Source organism: Arachis duranensis, chromosome 6 (assembly GCF_000817695.3).
Source record: "Arachis duranensis cultivar V14167 chromosome 6, aradu.V14167.gnm2.J7QH, whole genome shotgun sequence".
Taxonomy (NCBI): Eukaryota; Viridiplantae; Streptophyta; class Magnoliopsida; order Fabales; family Fabaceae; genus Arachis; species Arachis duranensis.
In genome coordinates this window covers 2,827,287-2,843,528 of record NC_029777.3, presented here as the reverse complement: position 1 = coordinate 2,843,528, position 16,242 = coordinate 2,827,287, and the positions used below count along the sequence as shown (strand labels likewise).

Genomic DNA, 16,242 nt, shown 5'->3' with positions numbered 1-16,242 from the left:
TTATTATTATTATTATTATTATTATTATTATTATTATTATTATTATTATTATTATTATTATTATTATTATTATTATTATCTTGTCTTCACCAAAACAAAAAAAAAGGGACTAGTAGTAGTATTATATTTAGGGTCCGTTTTAGAAATTTCAAAAGTTTTTTTTAGCTTTTGACTTGTAAAAAGTAATAATATTAATGTTTGCTGTAATTTTTAAAATTATATTGTAGCTTTTTAAGAAGCTATTTAAATGTTTAAGAAAAAATCACAAAAAAAGTATTTATAGAGAAGTTAAAAAAATAACTTTTTTTATAATAAAATTTTTTTTATTTAAGGTAAAAATTATAGAAAAGACAGAATAAAAAGTTTAGTACTTATCCATAAAAATTAGGCTTTTTTACCTAAATGCGCATGTGAAACACTTTAATTCTCAAAATACGCATAAATTGAAATTTTTCTGAAAATGCACAGCTCCATTTCTTGGCCAGCGTCCACGAAATGAATTTTCATATCATTTCAAGCCAGGTGCCTACAAAATAAGCCAACCATATCAGGTGCAGCTCTCACGAAATAGCTACCTCCATTTTCTTGGTGGCAGTAGCGAAATGGAAGAAACAAAATAAGGACACAGATTGTTTGCCAGCTTAATATTGTACAATATTAATACTTAGTTGCTAATAAGAACATAGATTGAATCCAATACAAAGTATCTAATTGAGAAAGCATTCTTTGTGCACTAAATGTTATTATCAAATTTGTCAACAGTATATTATCTACCTTAGATTTTCAACAATATCTTAATTAACTTTGTTGCCCTTGAATGGTAAGTAATATGAATCAACAATACCCACAAAATATATAGCAGCATAAAAGTTAAGCAGCTTATCTGAAACTGTATATAAGGTTGCAAGAATTTCACTAAATAAAGGTGCATAAACTAGCAAATATAAAATGCAATTATATGAATGAACCCAAAATCTCTTCTACCATGATAATAAGAAAAATGTGTCACTTCTATAAGAGGTAATAAGCTGCAAGCTCATTAGCATCAAAATTACAATATTCCAAAGTAGCTTTTCTGAGTTCTTATGGATTGTCTGCCTATGATGATATCCCATAAAACAATTTTATAAAAAAGTAGTGGCATAATATCAGATTAATAGTTCATGTTCACCTACAAATCTTAAGAAATGTCATCTTACATATAGAGAGACTATAATAATGAGCAACAACTAAATCATACAATTAACCTGCAAAGAAATCATCATCGGACTAGTTTGAATTGACTTTTGAAAAAAAGTATTTATTCTTTTATCTTTTTTAAGAAAATTATTTTTTATAGATAAAAGTTATTTTACATTTGGGTAGACTTTTTAAAAGAGTTTTTAAATATTAAAAACGTCTTTTGCTTTTGTTTTTTTTAAAACAATGTATTACTGGCTTTTAGAAAAAAGCAAATAATTTGCTTTTTTAATAAAAATACTTATTCTTAAAAGATGTATCAAAATGTGTTTAAAATTTAAAGTATTTTATTTTTTTTATAAAAAATACTTTGTTAACTCAAATAAGCTAATTCAAACCAACACATAATTAGGAAATTCTTACTCCTAAGTACGTTCAGATAATTATGGTTAATTGTACAGATAATTCTGCAACACACACAAACACAAGTAACCTAAAGATAACATTTTAAACAAAATTTTTTTCAATATAAGAGCAACAATATTCACTTTTCTACATCAAATTATGATTATACCATAGAGTGAATATGGGAGTGTCCTCACCTCCGTAGTGCCCCCTTTTCGCGCCTGATGCCCCCGAGTTGTTTCTTCCATTTTGCCACTGTCACCAAAAAAATGGGGGTAGCCGTTTCGTGGGAGCTGCATCTGATATGGTGGCCCATTTTGTGGGCACCTGACTTGAAATGATATAAAAATCCATTTTGCGGATGCCGGCCAAAAAATGGAGCTGCGCATTTTCAGAAAGATTTTAATCTATACGCATTTTGAGAATTAAAATGTTTCACATGCGCATTTAGGTAAAAAAATCTAAAAATTATTCAAACGTTATGAGATTCCAAATATTGGGACTAGAATAATATTTTCTCCCTTCCTAAAAAAAAAATAAAACTGTGTGCTTATCCATTAGTGAGAATGTGAGATCTAATATAAATCAAATATATTGCAGATCAAATTCTATCTGTCATGGCTGCATATTAGAAAATAAATTCCTTGAAATTATTAAGTTATTTGATTAACTTTATGTAAATATCTTGTATTACCAAGTCTAATAATAGAATATCTTATAGCTAATTATCAGGGATAACATCACGTATGTGATTGATAGAAATTATATTCAATAAAGACGGAATCTTTTAAATTTCTTTTTCATGAAAGCTCCTATTGAAAAAAGCTTGTTGAGAAAGGGAGAGGGTTTTATTTTGGAGTAGTTAAAGAAGTTGTGTCGTCCTAAACTATGTGTGGTCTGCGGTGGGCCAAAACTGTATTTAGTTGGTACGTTATTGTTACTGCACCTAAATATTCAATACAAAATGTTACGAATCATAATTAGACTGACCTTACATTATATCTATTGGGATTGAAATTGACAAACAAGACGATACCACTTTGAGATCGTGCCACGCAAATTACTTTGGGTTCCACAACGGAAAAAATATGGCCGAAATATACCTCCTCATCAAAAGCCAACGTGAAGAACTACATATCGAATCGCATTTGCCTCCGACGTTACCGTAGCTAAACACATAAAAAAAATTAACCATGACACTGTCTATGTCTGTCATTCCCAATTTTAAGATTCATCTTTTTTATTCATGAATTTCAATGAAAATTATTAATATAATCCTGCACTATTCATTAATCCTGCACTATTCATGAATCATTTACCTTAGATTATTTTAAAACTAAGTTCAATATTTGCTAACTACGAACAAATCTAGACTACAGGCTAACTTTTGATTATGTGGCCACCATAGGCATTACATTCATAACCATAACAAAACCCACCATTATATATATAATAGCAGAGACTTACAAGTTGTGACTAAATTTTTAAAGTAATCTCTTATATTCATAATTTTTATCATTTTAGTTTCTTAAATTTAAAAAATTATTTATACTGGTCTTCGAAATTTAATTTTAGACACTATATTAATCCTTAGACTCCTGAATTAACGAACTAAGTGCTAAATTGACTCTAACTTATCATGCTGAATATATGACTAAACAGCATCGTTTTGACATTTAAATAAGAACAAAATGAGAACAAAATTTTATATAATATACAAATTATTATATTTTTTTTTATTCTCTAAAACGATCTTCTTTTATTTTATTCAAAGACTAAAATAAAAAGACGTTATTTAATTATGTATCTAGTGTGATAAGTCAGAACTAATTTATTATTTTGTTCGTGGATTTAACGTTGGAAAACATTTAGAAATCAATATAATGCATAGAATTAGATTTCGAGAACCTGTACAGTCAATTTTAAATCTGAAAAATGAGTGAATCTAAAAATCCACCGTGGGAATTTAGTCTACAAATTGTCAATTACGAATGAAAGTGAGAAACAATTATTTTAGGCAGGAGGGAACAAGACAAAAGGGAGACAAAATTAAGGTGTTGGGATGGGGGGCCTGGCCCCAACATTGAAGGCACGTGCTGAGGTGGCTGCCTGCACTCAAACAATAGAAGCTGCCTTTGTAACTTACACCCTCCCTCACTCAAGCTTACTTAACTTGTTCATGCTGCTTGCTTCGTGCACTGTCAAGTATTTCAAAACAAAATTAGTTGAGAGAGAGATGGAAAGAGGTAGAGAGGAGAAAAGGGAAGAAGGAATAATGGTGTTTGTGGACAAAAGGGGTGGTTCTTCCACTCCTCCACCCTTATGGAGGCTTCACCTTCCATCTCACCACTCCAGAATCAACATTCGAGAATTCCTCAACTGTCCCACATCATCGTCACTCTCTGCCAGAGAGCTCTGTGCACAACTCTGGGAGACTCAGCCCTACCACATGGCACTACTTCCCCGCTGCCGCCGCAAGCTTCCTAAACACTTTGCTGACCCTCCTGATACCCCCTATCACCAGGTATAATCCCGACTCGCGAGTTTCTTTTTCTAGTCTTGTGCATGTTTTGATTCTTAGGGAGTTTGCTAGTTTCTTTTTCTACTCTTGGTGCATGATTTGCTGCTTAGTGAGTATGCTAGTTTCTTTTCTTATAACTATAATTGGAAATTTTAGTTTCACTATTGAAATTGGAAACTTAGTTTTGGTTATTTATAACATTTGACTGGGTGAACTGGATTCGTAAAATTATAATTCAATCAGCTTTAGTGGAATTTGTTGATGCATTTTTAGACAAGTAATTGTATTATTCTTATGGTCCTCAATGAAGCCCAAATTAGAACGTAATTCGAAAAGACATGTCCAAGCATCACCTCTCAAGCACCGTAGATCAGTTGAAAGTAAGGGTTGTGCTCCTCTGCCAGTGTCCCCTGCAAGTTACTGTAACTCCGTGAAGGTAAGTATTATTATCTATGTTTAATTTTACATTGGAAGTAAGTATTATATATATCTGTGTTTAATTTTTCCTTTATATTCTACATGTTCTGTTCTCTTTTATATCAGTGGTATCTCATTAGTGGTTTAACATTACATGTTAAAAAGAGAAATAGATTTATAACCGACTTTGTTGATTTGAGCTAACTTCAATCCTCAATTTATAAGCCATGATCTCAATTATCATTATGGTATATATTATGTTTGAATTTTTTGTTTGCTTAAAATAGGTGGCACCGTACAATATTTCAGTAAATCCAACAAGTTCTGCGGAGTTACGGGGTAAATGTGGCGACCCTAAAACATCAAGAGAGTTACTCAAAGTACTGAGCCGCATCTCGAGCCTTGAAGAACAGAATGCATCGAGTATGTCAGTGATAAAAGCCTTGAAAATGGAGCTAGATCTTTCTCAGGTACAGGTCAGAGACTTACTACAAGAAAAGCGAATGATATTGAGGCAAATAGAAGAGGACAAGCTTGTGAGGAAGAACAAAGAACATGAAAAAGTTAAAGCTACAGTTCAATCAATGAATGAAGAGATAGAAGAAGAAAGGAGGTTGAGACAGCATTCGGAAAGCGTTGGTCGAAAGCTCACAAGGGAGCTTTCGGAGATGAAGTCTTCACTGTCAAGTTGTTTCAGAGATCTTGAAAGAGAGCAAAAAGGTCGGATCCTATTGGAGAATCTGTGTGACGACTTTGCCAAAGGAATAAGAGACTATGAACGAGAAGCACGTTCTCTAAGACAGAGTAATGGCTCTGAGACGGGTCAGGTTAAAGGTGAAAATAACCTTGATAGGCTAATGCTTCATATTTCAGAGGCTTGGCTTGATGAGCGCAGGCATTCAGGAGGAAGAGATTCTGTTGTTGACAAGTTAGGTGTTGATATTGAAACATTTCTTCACGCGAAAAGGTCGGTTGATTCAGGCAGATGCAGTAGCCACATCCCATGCCTGCATTCACTGGATAATGCAGCAATGAGGAAACAGGTTCAGTCAGAAGAATGTGAATTGGCAACACAAGCTCAAAAGCATGTTGGGAGCAGTTCTATATCATCAGAAGGTGATAAGGTTTATCCAGAGACAGATAATATTTTCGGGGAGGGTTCAGTGGTTAAGCTGAGTGACATGTCTGAGTCTTGTTCTTCTTCCAAATTGCCAAAGGGAGTTAATGACAACTCGCTCATGGCAAAACTGCTTCAAGCAAGATTACATCCCCACAAACCTTCAATGTGAATTTTACATACAATGCTTTTCCAGAAAACAATAGATTTGAAAGCTTTTAGGAATGTACAGAATATTTATTATAAATCATAATCTTCTTTCTAGAATTAAAACAATTTGATAATATGATATACGCATTTGAGCAATTGATCTGCAACGCCAAACTTTGCTTTCCGGTGCAAAGTTGACTCCAAATTTGTCAACATTGTGTGGATTTAATTAAATCTGCCAATTAAACGGAGATGCTTGCACCATACGCACAAGCGCACGTCACTAAACAAAATATAGAATTCATAATAGAATTCATAATTGAGTCTGTATCTGCATCAGATATGTTAATAGAAAACGATCAAAGTCGGCAATAATGTTGAAAATGGATTCAATGTTTGACAATCCTTAATTTATTATATAAAGTCAAGCTCCAAGTGAGAAGCCCATAACCGCAGTTCCATTGAGAATAGCCACTGGGTAGTTGTGGTGTTTGTGTTGGAGCTCTCTTCGCTCCAAGTCCGAAAGGAGGTGATAACAGACCTTAGCGGCTACTTCATGGATACCTCTGCCTTCTTCTGTTGGGGTGCCATGCACAAGAGAAGTCAGAGGTTTGCATGAATTTGGTGATAAGGTCAATTGCCTTTAATCTTTTTGGTATTGGAGTGAAGGGAGCGCCACCGAACCATTAGCTTCGTGTATCTATGCATTAGGTACGTTGATTTATCAGCTAACCATAATCTACTTAGGCGAACTAATTGATTTAATTAACGTCATAACAACTAGGTTTCTTTGTCTAGTTTGTAACAGACAGCAAGCAACAGGTTTCACTAATCAAGTTTCGGTGCCAATTGATGTCTTAAAAGAAGACGACATGATGACTACTTTTGGAGACAATTTCAAAAGGAGGCGACACACAAGATGCCATTGAAAACATGCCAAATTCATAACCTCCAAGGCCTCAAGGGTAATTAGTAATTACCATTCCATAGTGCCTTCTTTTTCAATGTAAAACCATCATTCTTTCAAAGGTGCTCTAGTTTTACTTAGCTGATTGTCATTTATGAAATTATATCACCAAATTATGTTAACCTATGTTTAGCATCTATATTTAACAAATACACAAGCTAGATAGCAAGGATAGATGACCATATCTTAAAATTCTTTAAAAGATGAAACCATAGAAAGACGAAAAAAATAAACATCTCAATCCAGTAAGCACCGTAAATTCGTCATCAGAAAAATGTTTAACAACTAACTCTTGGAAAAACAATGAAACCGAAAATATAAGACTGACAAAAAGATAACTAAGAATTAGATTTTATCGATATCCTCATCCTCGAACTCGACGTAGTCGTCGCCAAACTGGTCTTCGTCATCCTCGAGGCCACCACCGACGGTCTCGTTTAGGCGGGTGGTGTCAGGGAGCTCGCCGTAGGCCTTGAGAAGTCTGGCCTCGTCAGCCATGTACTTGAGGATAACGTCAGCCTTGTCGTTCTGGAAGTCGCGGAGGCCGACGAGGATGATGTCACCGGCGGCGATCCACACCTTTTTGTGCATCTTGCCTCTGATATGACAGAGCCTCTTGATGCCGTCGATGCACATTGCTTCACAGCGGCCGTTACCGAGCATACGGAGGACCTGCGCGTATTCCTGTCCGTCCTCCTTGAAAACCAGCTCTCTCTTGTCGTCGTCCGCTTCGTTCTTCCCCCTCTTCCTGTTCTTCCCTCCCTTTCCCTTGTTCTTCGGCATCTTCTTCTTCTTCTTTCTTTCCCTCTCTTACAGTTGCAGATTAGGTTTCAATCAATCGGGTTCTTTGTCTACTTGAAGCTTGCTCAAATTAAATTCTGCGGTAATTTAAAACCCTAGGATTGGTAGCTTTTCCCTCTTCTCTCTCTTGCTCTCTGACTCTAATCGAGTTTGCGTTGGAGGAACCGTAAAGCAGCTTCTGCCCTTTATATAACTCCTTCAAGGCGGCTAACTCCATAGGTGAGGTCGGTTTCTTTTTGTCCTGGGCACCAAGATAAAAAAGATAAGGCAATCTATCTTTTATTTTTTTTAAAAAAAAAACGTTGATTCTTTAATTTAAAAATTAAAATAAGATACTAACTTTTTTCAACGTGATTAGGTGATTCTCTATTCTTTAACGGAAAAAAAGGATAAAGTAGTAAAATGATAAATTAATTATTTTTAAATTAAAATGGTAGGATATATATTTAAAAAAATTATAAATTTAATTATGATTTTATTTTATTTTATTATTTTATTAATTTTTTGTTCTAGATGATTTAAATTTATTATCTTTAATGTAAAATGATTAAATTCCTTAAAAGTTTAATGTTAAAGAATAAATATTGTTGTTCTCTAATTTGTACTGTTTTTCAGAAGATCCGTACAACGCCCAAATAAAAGATCTTTGTTGCTGAAATTTTTTTTTTTGGATTTGTTTAGGTGAGTTTAAAAAAAATATTTTTTTTGAATTTTTTTTAAAGATTTTACAAAAAATTAAAAATAATTTTATATTTGAGTATTTTATAAAAAAAAATTTATTTATCAATTATGTTTGAATATAATAATATAAAAATATTTTTTTGTTTATTTATTAGATAAAAAATATTTTTTTTAAAAGAAAAAGATTTTTTAAAAAAATGTAAAGTACAATTTTTCAAAAAAGTATATTTTTTATTTTTTTAGTATTTTTATTTTTATTATTAAAAATTTGTCAAACACGCTAAAAATAAAAAAATTTATTAAAATTTTTTTTTATCAAAATAATAGCGTCCAAACAAATATTTATTATTTTAAAACTTAAGAAATAATATGTTGTTATTTGCTTAAAAAATCTTTGTAATACTCATAACTAAAAAAAAATTAAACAACACATCTATTCTATTAATTTTAATAAAATAAATAGTAAAATTTAATTCGTCACTAAAATATGATAGTTTGAATTTTTTTAAAAAAGAATAATAATTTTATCTATGTTCTCACAAATCATAAAAATGGAAATAAAACAACAATTATGATTAAAAGTATTTCTTCAAGGTGCACAAGCATTTTGTTGATTTTCTTGCGGTATCTTAACACTAATTTAACAGGGATCTATGAGAGCGTACTTAATGTATAAAGAGATGAGCAACTAAATGATTTTAAAATATAATTATTTTAGCTTTTAATTTTGTTTATCTGCTAATTAAAAAGAATAACAAAGCTACCTGAAGACTCTTACCAAACTTGTTACGTTGTCTCGACTACTACCTTTTACTCTAAACTTTAATATAAAGAAAAAAGAGATAGAAACACAAAAAAAAGTTCAATTTTTTTAGATATCGAATAAAAATTAGTGTAATTTTTTAATATTAAAAGTTATGGTATTTTATAAAATTCTGAGAGTCGTAGAATTTGTAGAGTGTGGATTGTAAAATGAGATTTTTTTTAATTTATAAAAATAATATACAAATTGCATATTGTCAATGCAATACATATTTTGTGTATTGTACTTATACAGAACAGCGCCTTCAAAATATTATAAAATCTTATTTTTTATAATATTAACGTAAAATTCAATTAATTTTTTTAATAAATATAATATTTTTTAAATATACCGTTAAGAGAAAAAAGAGGTACTAATAAAAAAATGGTTCCTATTATTTTTTTTAACCTAAAATTTTTCGAATTTGCCTGAACCTATCAAATTCAATAAATCATGTGGCCTTAAGTTAATATTATCATTATACTACGTAACATCTTTACTATTAAAATGTTACATTTTCGTCTGCACCACTTTGATAATAAAGATTATAACTTTTATATACTTAATAATAAAATAAGAGTTTTTAACTCTAATATCGGATCGTTGTTTTTTTTAAAAACCAAAAATTCTTTTTACTTGTAAACAAACATATATATATATAAATTCTTATACAAATAACATAAAAATATTATATACATACAAAATATATAACTCATGTCCTTCTTATACAGAGTTATAATGACAAAAGTGAGAAAAAAATTTTGACTAATATATATACAAATAAAAACAACACAGCTAAGAACTTAGCAAAAATTTCATCAATTTCTTCATCCGTCCTGAAAAGAGAAGTCTATAGAGGGGTGAAAACATCGTTCTCGCAGGTTCTCAGTAGAGGGTTTAAGAATTGTCATAAGAGGATACGTATAAAGAAGAATGAATTTCAAAAGCAAATATCATCGTTCATCTTATGAACCTTTTCAAAACCACAACAATTAATTATCCAAAATTCAAAGTTCTCTTCTTTAATATAAGGATTTCAAAGCTCAAATAATATCCTAATACAAAATCAAGTTACGACCTCCGGCCTAACTTATAAACGACTCTCAGCCTCCGACCCAACATATAGATAAATTTTGACCTTTGGCCCAACATACAAATAAATCTCCACTCGATCTCAAAACAGAATCAGTCACAGGAACAAACAATACAAGACAAACACAATAAGAAAATAATTACAACAAGTACCATAATTAACAGTTAAACAGGATTCATCAGATAGGCAGACCAAAATACTTAAACACACCCAAACAATAGCAAACAAATGCAGTATGATGCATGCCTGTCCTATTGGTCATGAGCTCACGCGTCAGTTATATTGCCAGAACCCGACACATTCGGTAGCTTACCCGAACATTTTTCCTCTGAGGTTTCTCGCATATATATACATTATATGTCTCGCAGGGTGAGTGTCTTGTATGCCTCGCAGGCAGAACTTCCTGTGTACTCGTAAGGTGAGTGCCCTGTACACCTCGTCATCAGAGAGACCCTCGTAGGCGAAATTGCTTGTATACTCACGGGTGAGTGCCATATACACCTCGCAGGGTTGAGTATCCTGTATATCTCTTTCAAAAACCCATATTTTTCGCCAAATTAAAAGTCTCAAATTAACTTCAGTAATCTATCTCAAGCTTAAACATTTGAATTCAATTGCTTTTGAAAATTACTAAAAACTTTCAAAGCCTTTCCCCAATGTCTCAAAACATAATTCTTTTCTTAAAATCAATCAAAACCAAACTAAGTTATTAAATTAGATTAAATCACCTTAAGTCAAGATTTATGAAATTAAATTCTACGGCTGAGTCTCTAAAATTTAAGGGAGCGACAACCAATTCTCATTTCTTTAAAATTCATTAAAATCCTTAAATCGTAACTCTTTAATTCATATCATTTCAAAAAAACTCATTTTCGTTCAATTTGTAACACTCTACCACACAGAGCTTTACATTTAAGTTGTATAATAGAGGTAGAGAGGTATTACGACCTCCAAAAGAAAAAGACGTATATAAATATAGTTGAAGAAAATTATGACTAGGAGCCTTGAAGAAGAAACTAAACAAAAGTGTAATAGAATATCGCATCACACTTGTCCAAGTAAACATAAAACGGATAAACAGGACCGAAAAGAAGGATAAACTATATATAAATATTAGACTTCCAAAAGATACAAATATCAAATTCCAGACTCGACTTGCGAAGCTAAGGCTGGCCAAAGTATAAACACACACACACACCAAAAGTATAACCCATACTATAATATAAATACTTGTTTTTCCATTGTCAATCTCTAGGAGGGACTTACACAATTATACAGGGCAGAGACTAAATATACATATATACAACTAGAAACAAAATACTAAGCATTAAGAGTATAGTTCTTCGCTTCTAGAAGGTCTCCAGAATGCTCAGCGATGTGCCTCTTGACCTACATCTGAAAAACAGTAGAATATGTATAGAATAAGAATCGGAGGTTCTCAACATCGTAAGGTGCCCACATACATAATATATAAGGTCCCGAAAAAGTAAGAGACATTCCTAGAACTCCGACACTCAGATTAATCTTAAAAATTATTCTAATCCAGAAATATCGGTAATCTATCTAAGAGAATTTTAATTCTAATCTAAGTCTTCACCTTCTGTCTCCTTCAAGCCTTCAAATCACCAGGTGGAACAACCCTCATCGCACCTCCACTATCTGAGGGGTCTTTCAAGGTCAAACACATACAAAGCATACAAAGGAATACACAATTAAAGAAACAAAAACAACATTTAAGTCATGTAGTATATATACATATATAAACAATTAGGCAAACCAAAGTATGCATACTCAAACAAATCATACAAATGCACATGATGCATGTTGCCCTATAGCCGATGGTATCATCTGCCAGTTATCTAGCAAAATCCGACATGTCCAGTAGCAAACCCTGGACAGTCCTAGTGGCGTGAAGCTCAAAGCATATGCATATATATAAATATTCAATCATCCATCGCACAACCGGGTCAAAGGAAATTTCAAATCTCAATCTAAAACTAGTGGGGGTGAGTCACTGTGTTTGTCCAAAGAGACTAAGATCAATCATAAATACCAACTTTGAGCAAATGGGGCGACCACTGTATCTATCCAAGAAGCTTAAAATCATCTCAACTTGGAGCAAGTGGGACAAATCATACCCTTGTATTTACTCAGGAAGCTCAAACCATCTCAACCTGGAGCAAGTGGGGCGAACCACACTCTTGCATCTACACGGGGAGCCTTAACTAACTAAGTTGGAGCAAGTGGTGTGAACCACACCCTTGCATGTATCTAGGAGGTACGTTCTCATATGTCCAGGAGGAACAAATAAGGGAATCCTAACCTCCCACCATCTCACTCGAGGCAATTTTACAATAGCAGGAGGAACAAGGAAGGGGATTCTCACCTTCCGCCATCTCTTTGGGGTTGCACTTTCGAAAAAGAGTTCTCGAGATGAAATAGTCACATTTATAATGAAATCGCACCCAACATTGTATTTATAATAAAATATAGTTCTTCAAACTTATCCCCACTATACTCCAACATGTTTTTTTTTTTAATTTACTCAGTACACTCCACAGAATCACTCTAGTTAATCTACCCACAGTACTCTATAATCCTAAGTCACCATCTCTAAATACAAAACAAAACTACCTCTTTTATTTTACTAGTACACTTTCGCTCGTTTCAAAGCCTAAACACTAGCTACCGTTCCTTAAACAGGCGTTATAGGGGTTTGGAAAGCTAGAGGAATAGTTAATAATTCAAAAATTGTGATTTTTCAACAAAACAGTGGTTACGAAAGTTTACAAACTTGCTGGGAAAGTCAAACAGTTAAAAATAGAGTTTTAGTACAAAACAGTATCGTGTATACGCATCATACTGTGCGTACGCACACACCAGACAACTTGTCTAGCGTGTGCGTACACACAACTTGCAAAACTTCCAGAGAGTGCGTACACACCCTCATGTGTATTTTCGAGTTTGACCACATGCTCTGGCCTGTACGTGCGTACGATAGTGTGTGTGGTCACACATACCAAAATTTATGATTTTCTGCAAAATTCTGTTTTAAACCCAAATAAACTTCAAAAGCTCATAACACTTTCGTTAAAAATCGTTTTTCGAATGTTGCAAACTCAATGGATCCACTTCCTTCAAAACAAGTTTCACAACATTTGGGAATTTGAAAGTCAAATTATGACCCATCAAAGTTAAAATTTCTGTTAATGTGTTAGTTATGTATTAGTTGCAAAGCTGCTGCATCATTGTAGTATAAATGTCTCTATTTATATAGTAGAAAATACTCTTGTCTTTCACATAAACTTGTGTCTTACACTTTCTTCCTTTTATGTTTACATAAGAAAAATCAGTTTCTATTTCTTTCTTGGTTAGTTCTCTGCACAAATAATTCTCGTATGTTATTTTTTTTGTATAGCGAGTTGTTGTAATTTTATCAAGTTCATCAGTTTTTTTACTGAGAATACGACCTTGTAGAAGTTCTTGAAATTTGGCTGTCTGAATCCATCATCTTTTTAACAAAGTCGAAAATAAGACTGTAATCTCTTTTTTGGAGGTTCATTTGGATTATCTGAAATTTGGCCACATCATGTATCTTATATAGCAATTTAAAATCCCGTAGAAATATATTTTGGGAAGCTTCAAAAGTAAACTTTTTGAATTTTTGACTTATGAAAAGTAGTAGTATTAATGTCCGGTGCAATTTTTAAAATTAAATTGCGGTTTTCTAAGAAGCTATTTAGGGGCTTATAGAGAAGTTAAAAAAAAAATAAATTCTCTCATAATACTACTACTTTTTATCACATCTTTAAAAAATAAGTACTTTTAAAGCAAAAAACTCAATAACAAAATAATTTATTTATAAGCTACTTTTAATATAATCATCTATTGTTTAAGTTATTTTTTAAAAAGAGTTTAAATAATTTGTTTACCAAACTGGGCCTTTGTCAACTTAATATGCCATTCTGTTAAGGGAGATTATTTCGAGATAAATGTAAGTAATTCAATATTTAGAGATTTCAATTGAGTAAATTGAAATTTTGAGATCGAAATTGAGGTTGAGTTAAAATTTCAGAAGTTCAAATGAGTTTTAAGTCAACTACACACATTTAGGTAAAAATGCAATTTAAATATTTGAAGATAAAAAAAAGAGTAAAATATAGATGACAAATGACAATATTCATATATACTTACTTAAATAGGGCACGGAAAAGATTGAGTGACAACGGGTCATGGAAGAAGAAAAATGTAAATAAGTGTTAGGGGTGAGTACGGGTAGTGGGTATTCAATTATCCGTCTGAATTTGAACCTAATCAATTAATTAGTGAATTTTCTATTGCACTTTTGTATTTTCATTAGACAAAGATTATTCACTATTAATATATTTGGATTTTAATGAGTTTAGTTTTTAATGTATTTTGTGTTTAATATGTTTGAATTATTTTTATTGATGTTAAATGTTTATTGTATTTGTTGAATTTTTAAGATAAAACTTTGGTTTTTTTTATGAATTTTAAAGTCATTAGGTACTCAATTATCCGAATCAAACCAATCCATTTTTAATCGATTTGATTTGGTTTGGGTATATATACAAATCTAAACCAAACCGAACTAATTATATTTTAATCGATTCGGTTTTAATTTTACATTAAATCTAAACCAAACCGATCCGTACTGTGAATGTAACTTTATATAAGAAAGATACGTAATACAAATGAGTAAAAAGATGGATATAATAAAATAGGTTTTATAATTTAACTACACATATTAAAGATAATAATATTAATATTAAAATATAGAGTAATCAAAGGAGTTATGGGAGAAGGAAAAACAAAATCAAATGAATGTAAATAATGTAATTTCACAGAAGAAAGATAAGTAGTAAAAGGGAGAGAAAAGAGATAATGAAATAGATTATATAACTCAATTATACATATTAAAGATTGGCACAGATTCAAAAATATTTTTATGAGAATGAATAATATATATAATATTAAAATAAAATTTATATAAATAAATTATATAATGTAAGATATATTATAAAAATATATGAATAGAGAATATATTTTAAAATATAAAATTATGTTTATATTTTTTATTAATAAAGTGGTATATGTTGATTTTTTATATTATAAAATGTATTGATAATAAAATTTATATTAAATCTTTGAGAATTTTTTTTTAATGTAAATCAAAAGATAATTAGCAAAAAGTTCATATCTTATTTTGTTCTAAATCTATTTTTCATAATATTTATAGTTGAAAAAGATCTCTCAATTGAAGTAGTTGAAATAGAAAGAGTTAATATCAAGCGAATTAAATGATCAATCAAATAATATGTTAAAGACTTTTTGTATTCATTAACATTTGACATAATTTGAAAATTGTGCACAACTTACTTAATTCAACGTGATTAGGAACATCGTGTTTATAATGTTGAGCTTGCAAATGTGAAATTTCTCTTGATCATTGACCAAGTCATCTAGATAAATCTGTTCTACTAATTCACATATTTTGTCGATATTAAAGAATTTATAATTATCTCTGAGATTTAAAATTAAACTTAAAACAAGCAATTTCATCGTATAATCATTGAATCTTTTACTAAACTCTTGTAATCATGTGTCAAATGTTGCAAGAAATAAATTAACACGGTAATGATGTTTCACTGAAATCTTATCAATAATTTTATAAGTTCAATCTTTTATAGGAGTAAAGAGATCCACTTTAATTTATCAGATTTGAAAGGTTTTAATTTAAGTGATAAAAGAAATTCAAATATTTATGAATTGAAATTTTTATTTAATTAAAAAGTGATTGACAAAAATATTTTTTTTAATTTTTTAATATTATTATTATTATTATTTTACTAAAGATAGAGAGATTCGAACACGCGATCTCTTAGATGCGTATCGGGAAACTATGCAATTTGAGTTATAATTCATAGACTTTTGATATTATTATTTACTTTTTAGATATTAAATATCATTAATATTTAGATTAGACTTTTATTTATAGTAGTCACTAGGCTAAATACTAAATATATTTTTCAAACAAAAAATAAAATTATATAATATATAATAATTTTATATACTTAATAAATTACTA

At 31.0% G+C, this 16,242-nt stretch overlaps 2 protein-coding genes and 1 long non-coding RNA gene across 4 annotated transcripts; 2 read left to right on the top strand and 1 right to left on the bottom strand.

Moving 5' to 3' along the window:
- The first annotated feature begins 3,653 nt into the window (after positions 1-3,653).
- LOC107491840 (uncharacterized protein At5g41620-like) lies at positions 3,654-5,865 on the top strand. 2 transcript variants are annotated; one of them, XM_021126192.2, is made up of 3 exons: positions 3,654-4,108; positions 4,416-4,541; positions 4,810-5,865. In XM_021126192.2, exons 1-3 carry the CDS (start codon positions 3,764-3,766, stop codon positions 5,809-5,811), a joined length of 1,473 nt encoding a protein of 490 aa, XP_020981851.2. In that variant the 5' UTR covers positions 3,654-3,763; the 3' UTR covers positions 5,812-5,865. The 2 variants fall into 2 exon arrangements, with proteins under 2 accessions (XP_020981851.2, XP_052118695.1); XM_052262735.1 differs by lacking the exon at positions 4,416-4,541.
- Positions 5,866-6,250: 385 nt separating this feature from the next.
- On the top strand, positions 6,251-6,878 carry LOC127748551 (uncharacterized). The gene is made up of 2 exons (XR_008010648.1): positions 6,251-6,500; positions 6,588-6,878. It is a non-coding gene; the product is annotated as an uncharacterized LOC127748551 (long non-coding RNA).
- Positions 6,879-6,985: 107 nt separating this feature from the next.
- On the bottom strand, positions 6,986-7,790 carry LOC107491971 (eukaryotic translation initiation factor 1A). The gene has a single exon (XM_016112916.3). It carries the CDS (start codon positions 7,537-7,539, stop codon positions 7,102-7,104), a length of 438 nt encoding a protein of 145 aa, XP_015968402.1. The 5' UTR covers positions 7,540-7,790; the 3' UTR covers positions 6,986-7,101.
- Between the last annotated feature and the right edge of the window lie 8,452 nt (positions 7,791-16,242).

Excerpts from the sequence above, each read along its gene's own strand:
- LOC107491840 (XM_021126192.2), top strand. The coding sequence starts at position 3,764 with ATGCTGCTTGCTTCGTGCACTGTCAAGTATTTCAAAACAAAATTAGTT. Across the intron at positions 4,109-4,415 it reads CTGATACCCCCTATCACCAG|CCCAAATTAGAACGTAATTC; the intron begins GTATAATCCCGA and ends TCCTCAATGAAG. Across the intron at positions 4,542-4,809 it reads GTTACTGTAACTCCGTGAAG|GTGGCACCGTACAATATTTC; the intron begins GTAAGTATTATT and ends TGCTTAAAATAG.
- LOC107491971 (XM_016112916.3), bottom strand. The coding sequence starts at position 7,539 with ATGCCGAAGAACAAGGGAAAGGGAGGGAAGAACAGGAAGAGGGGGAAG.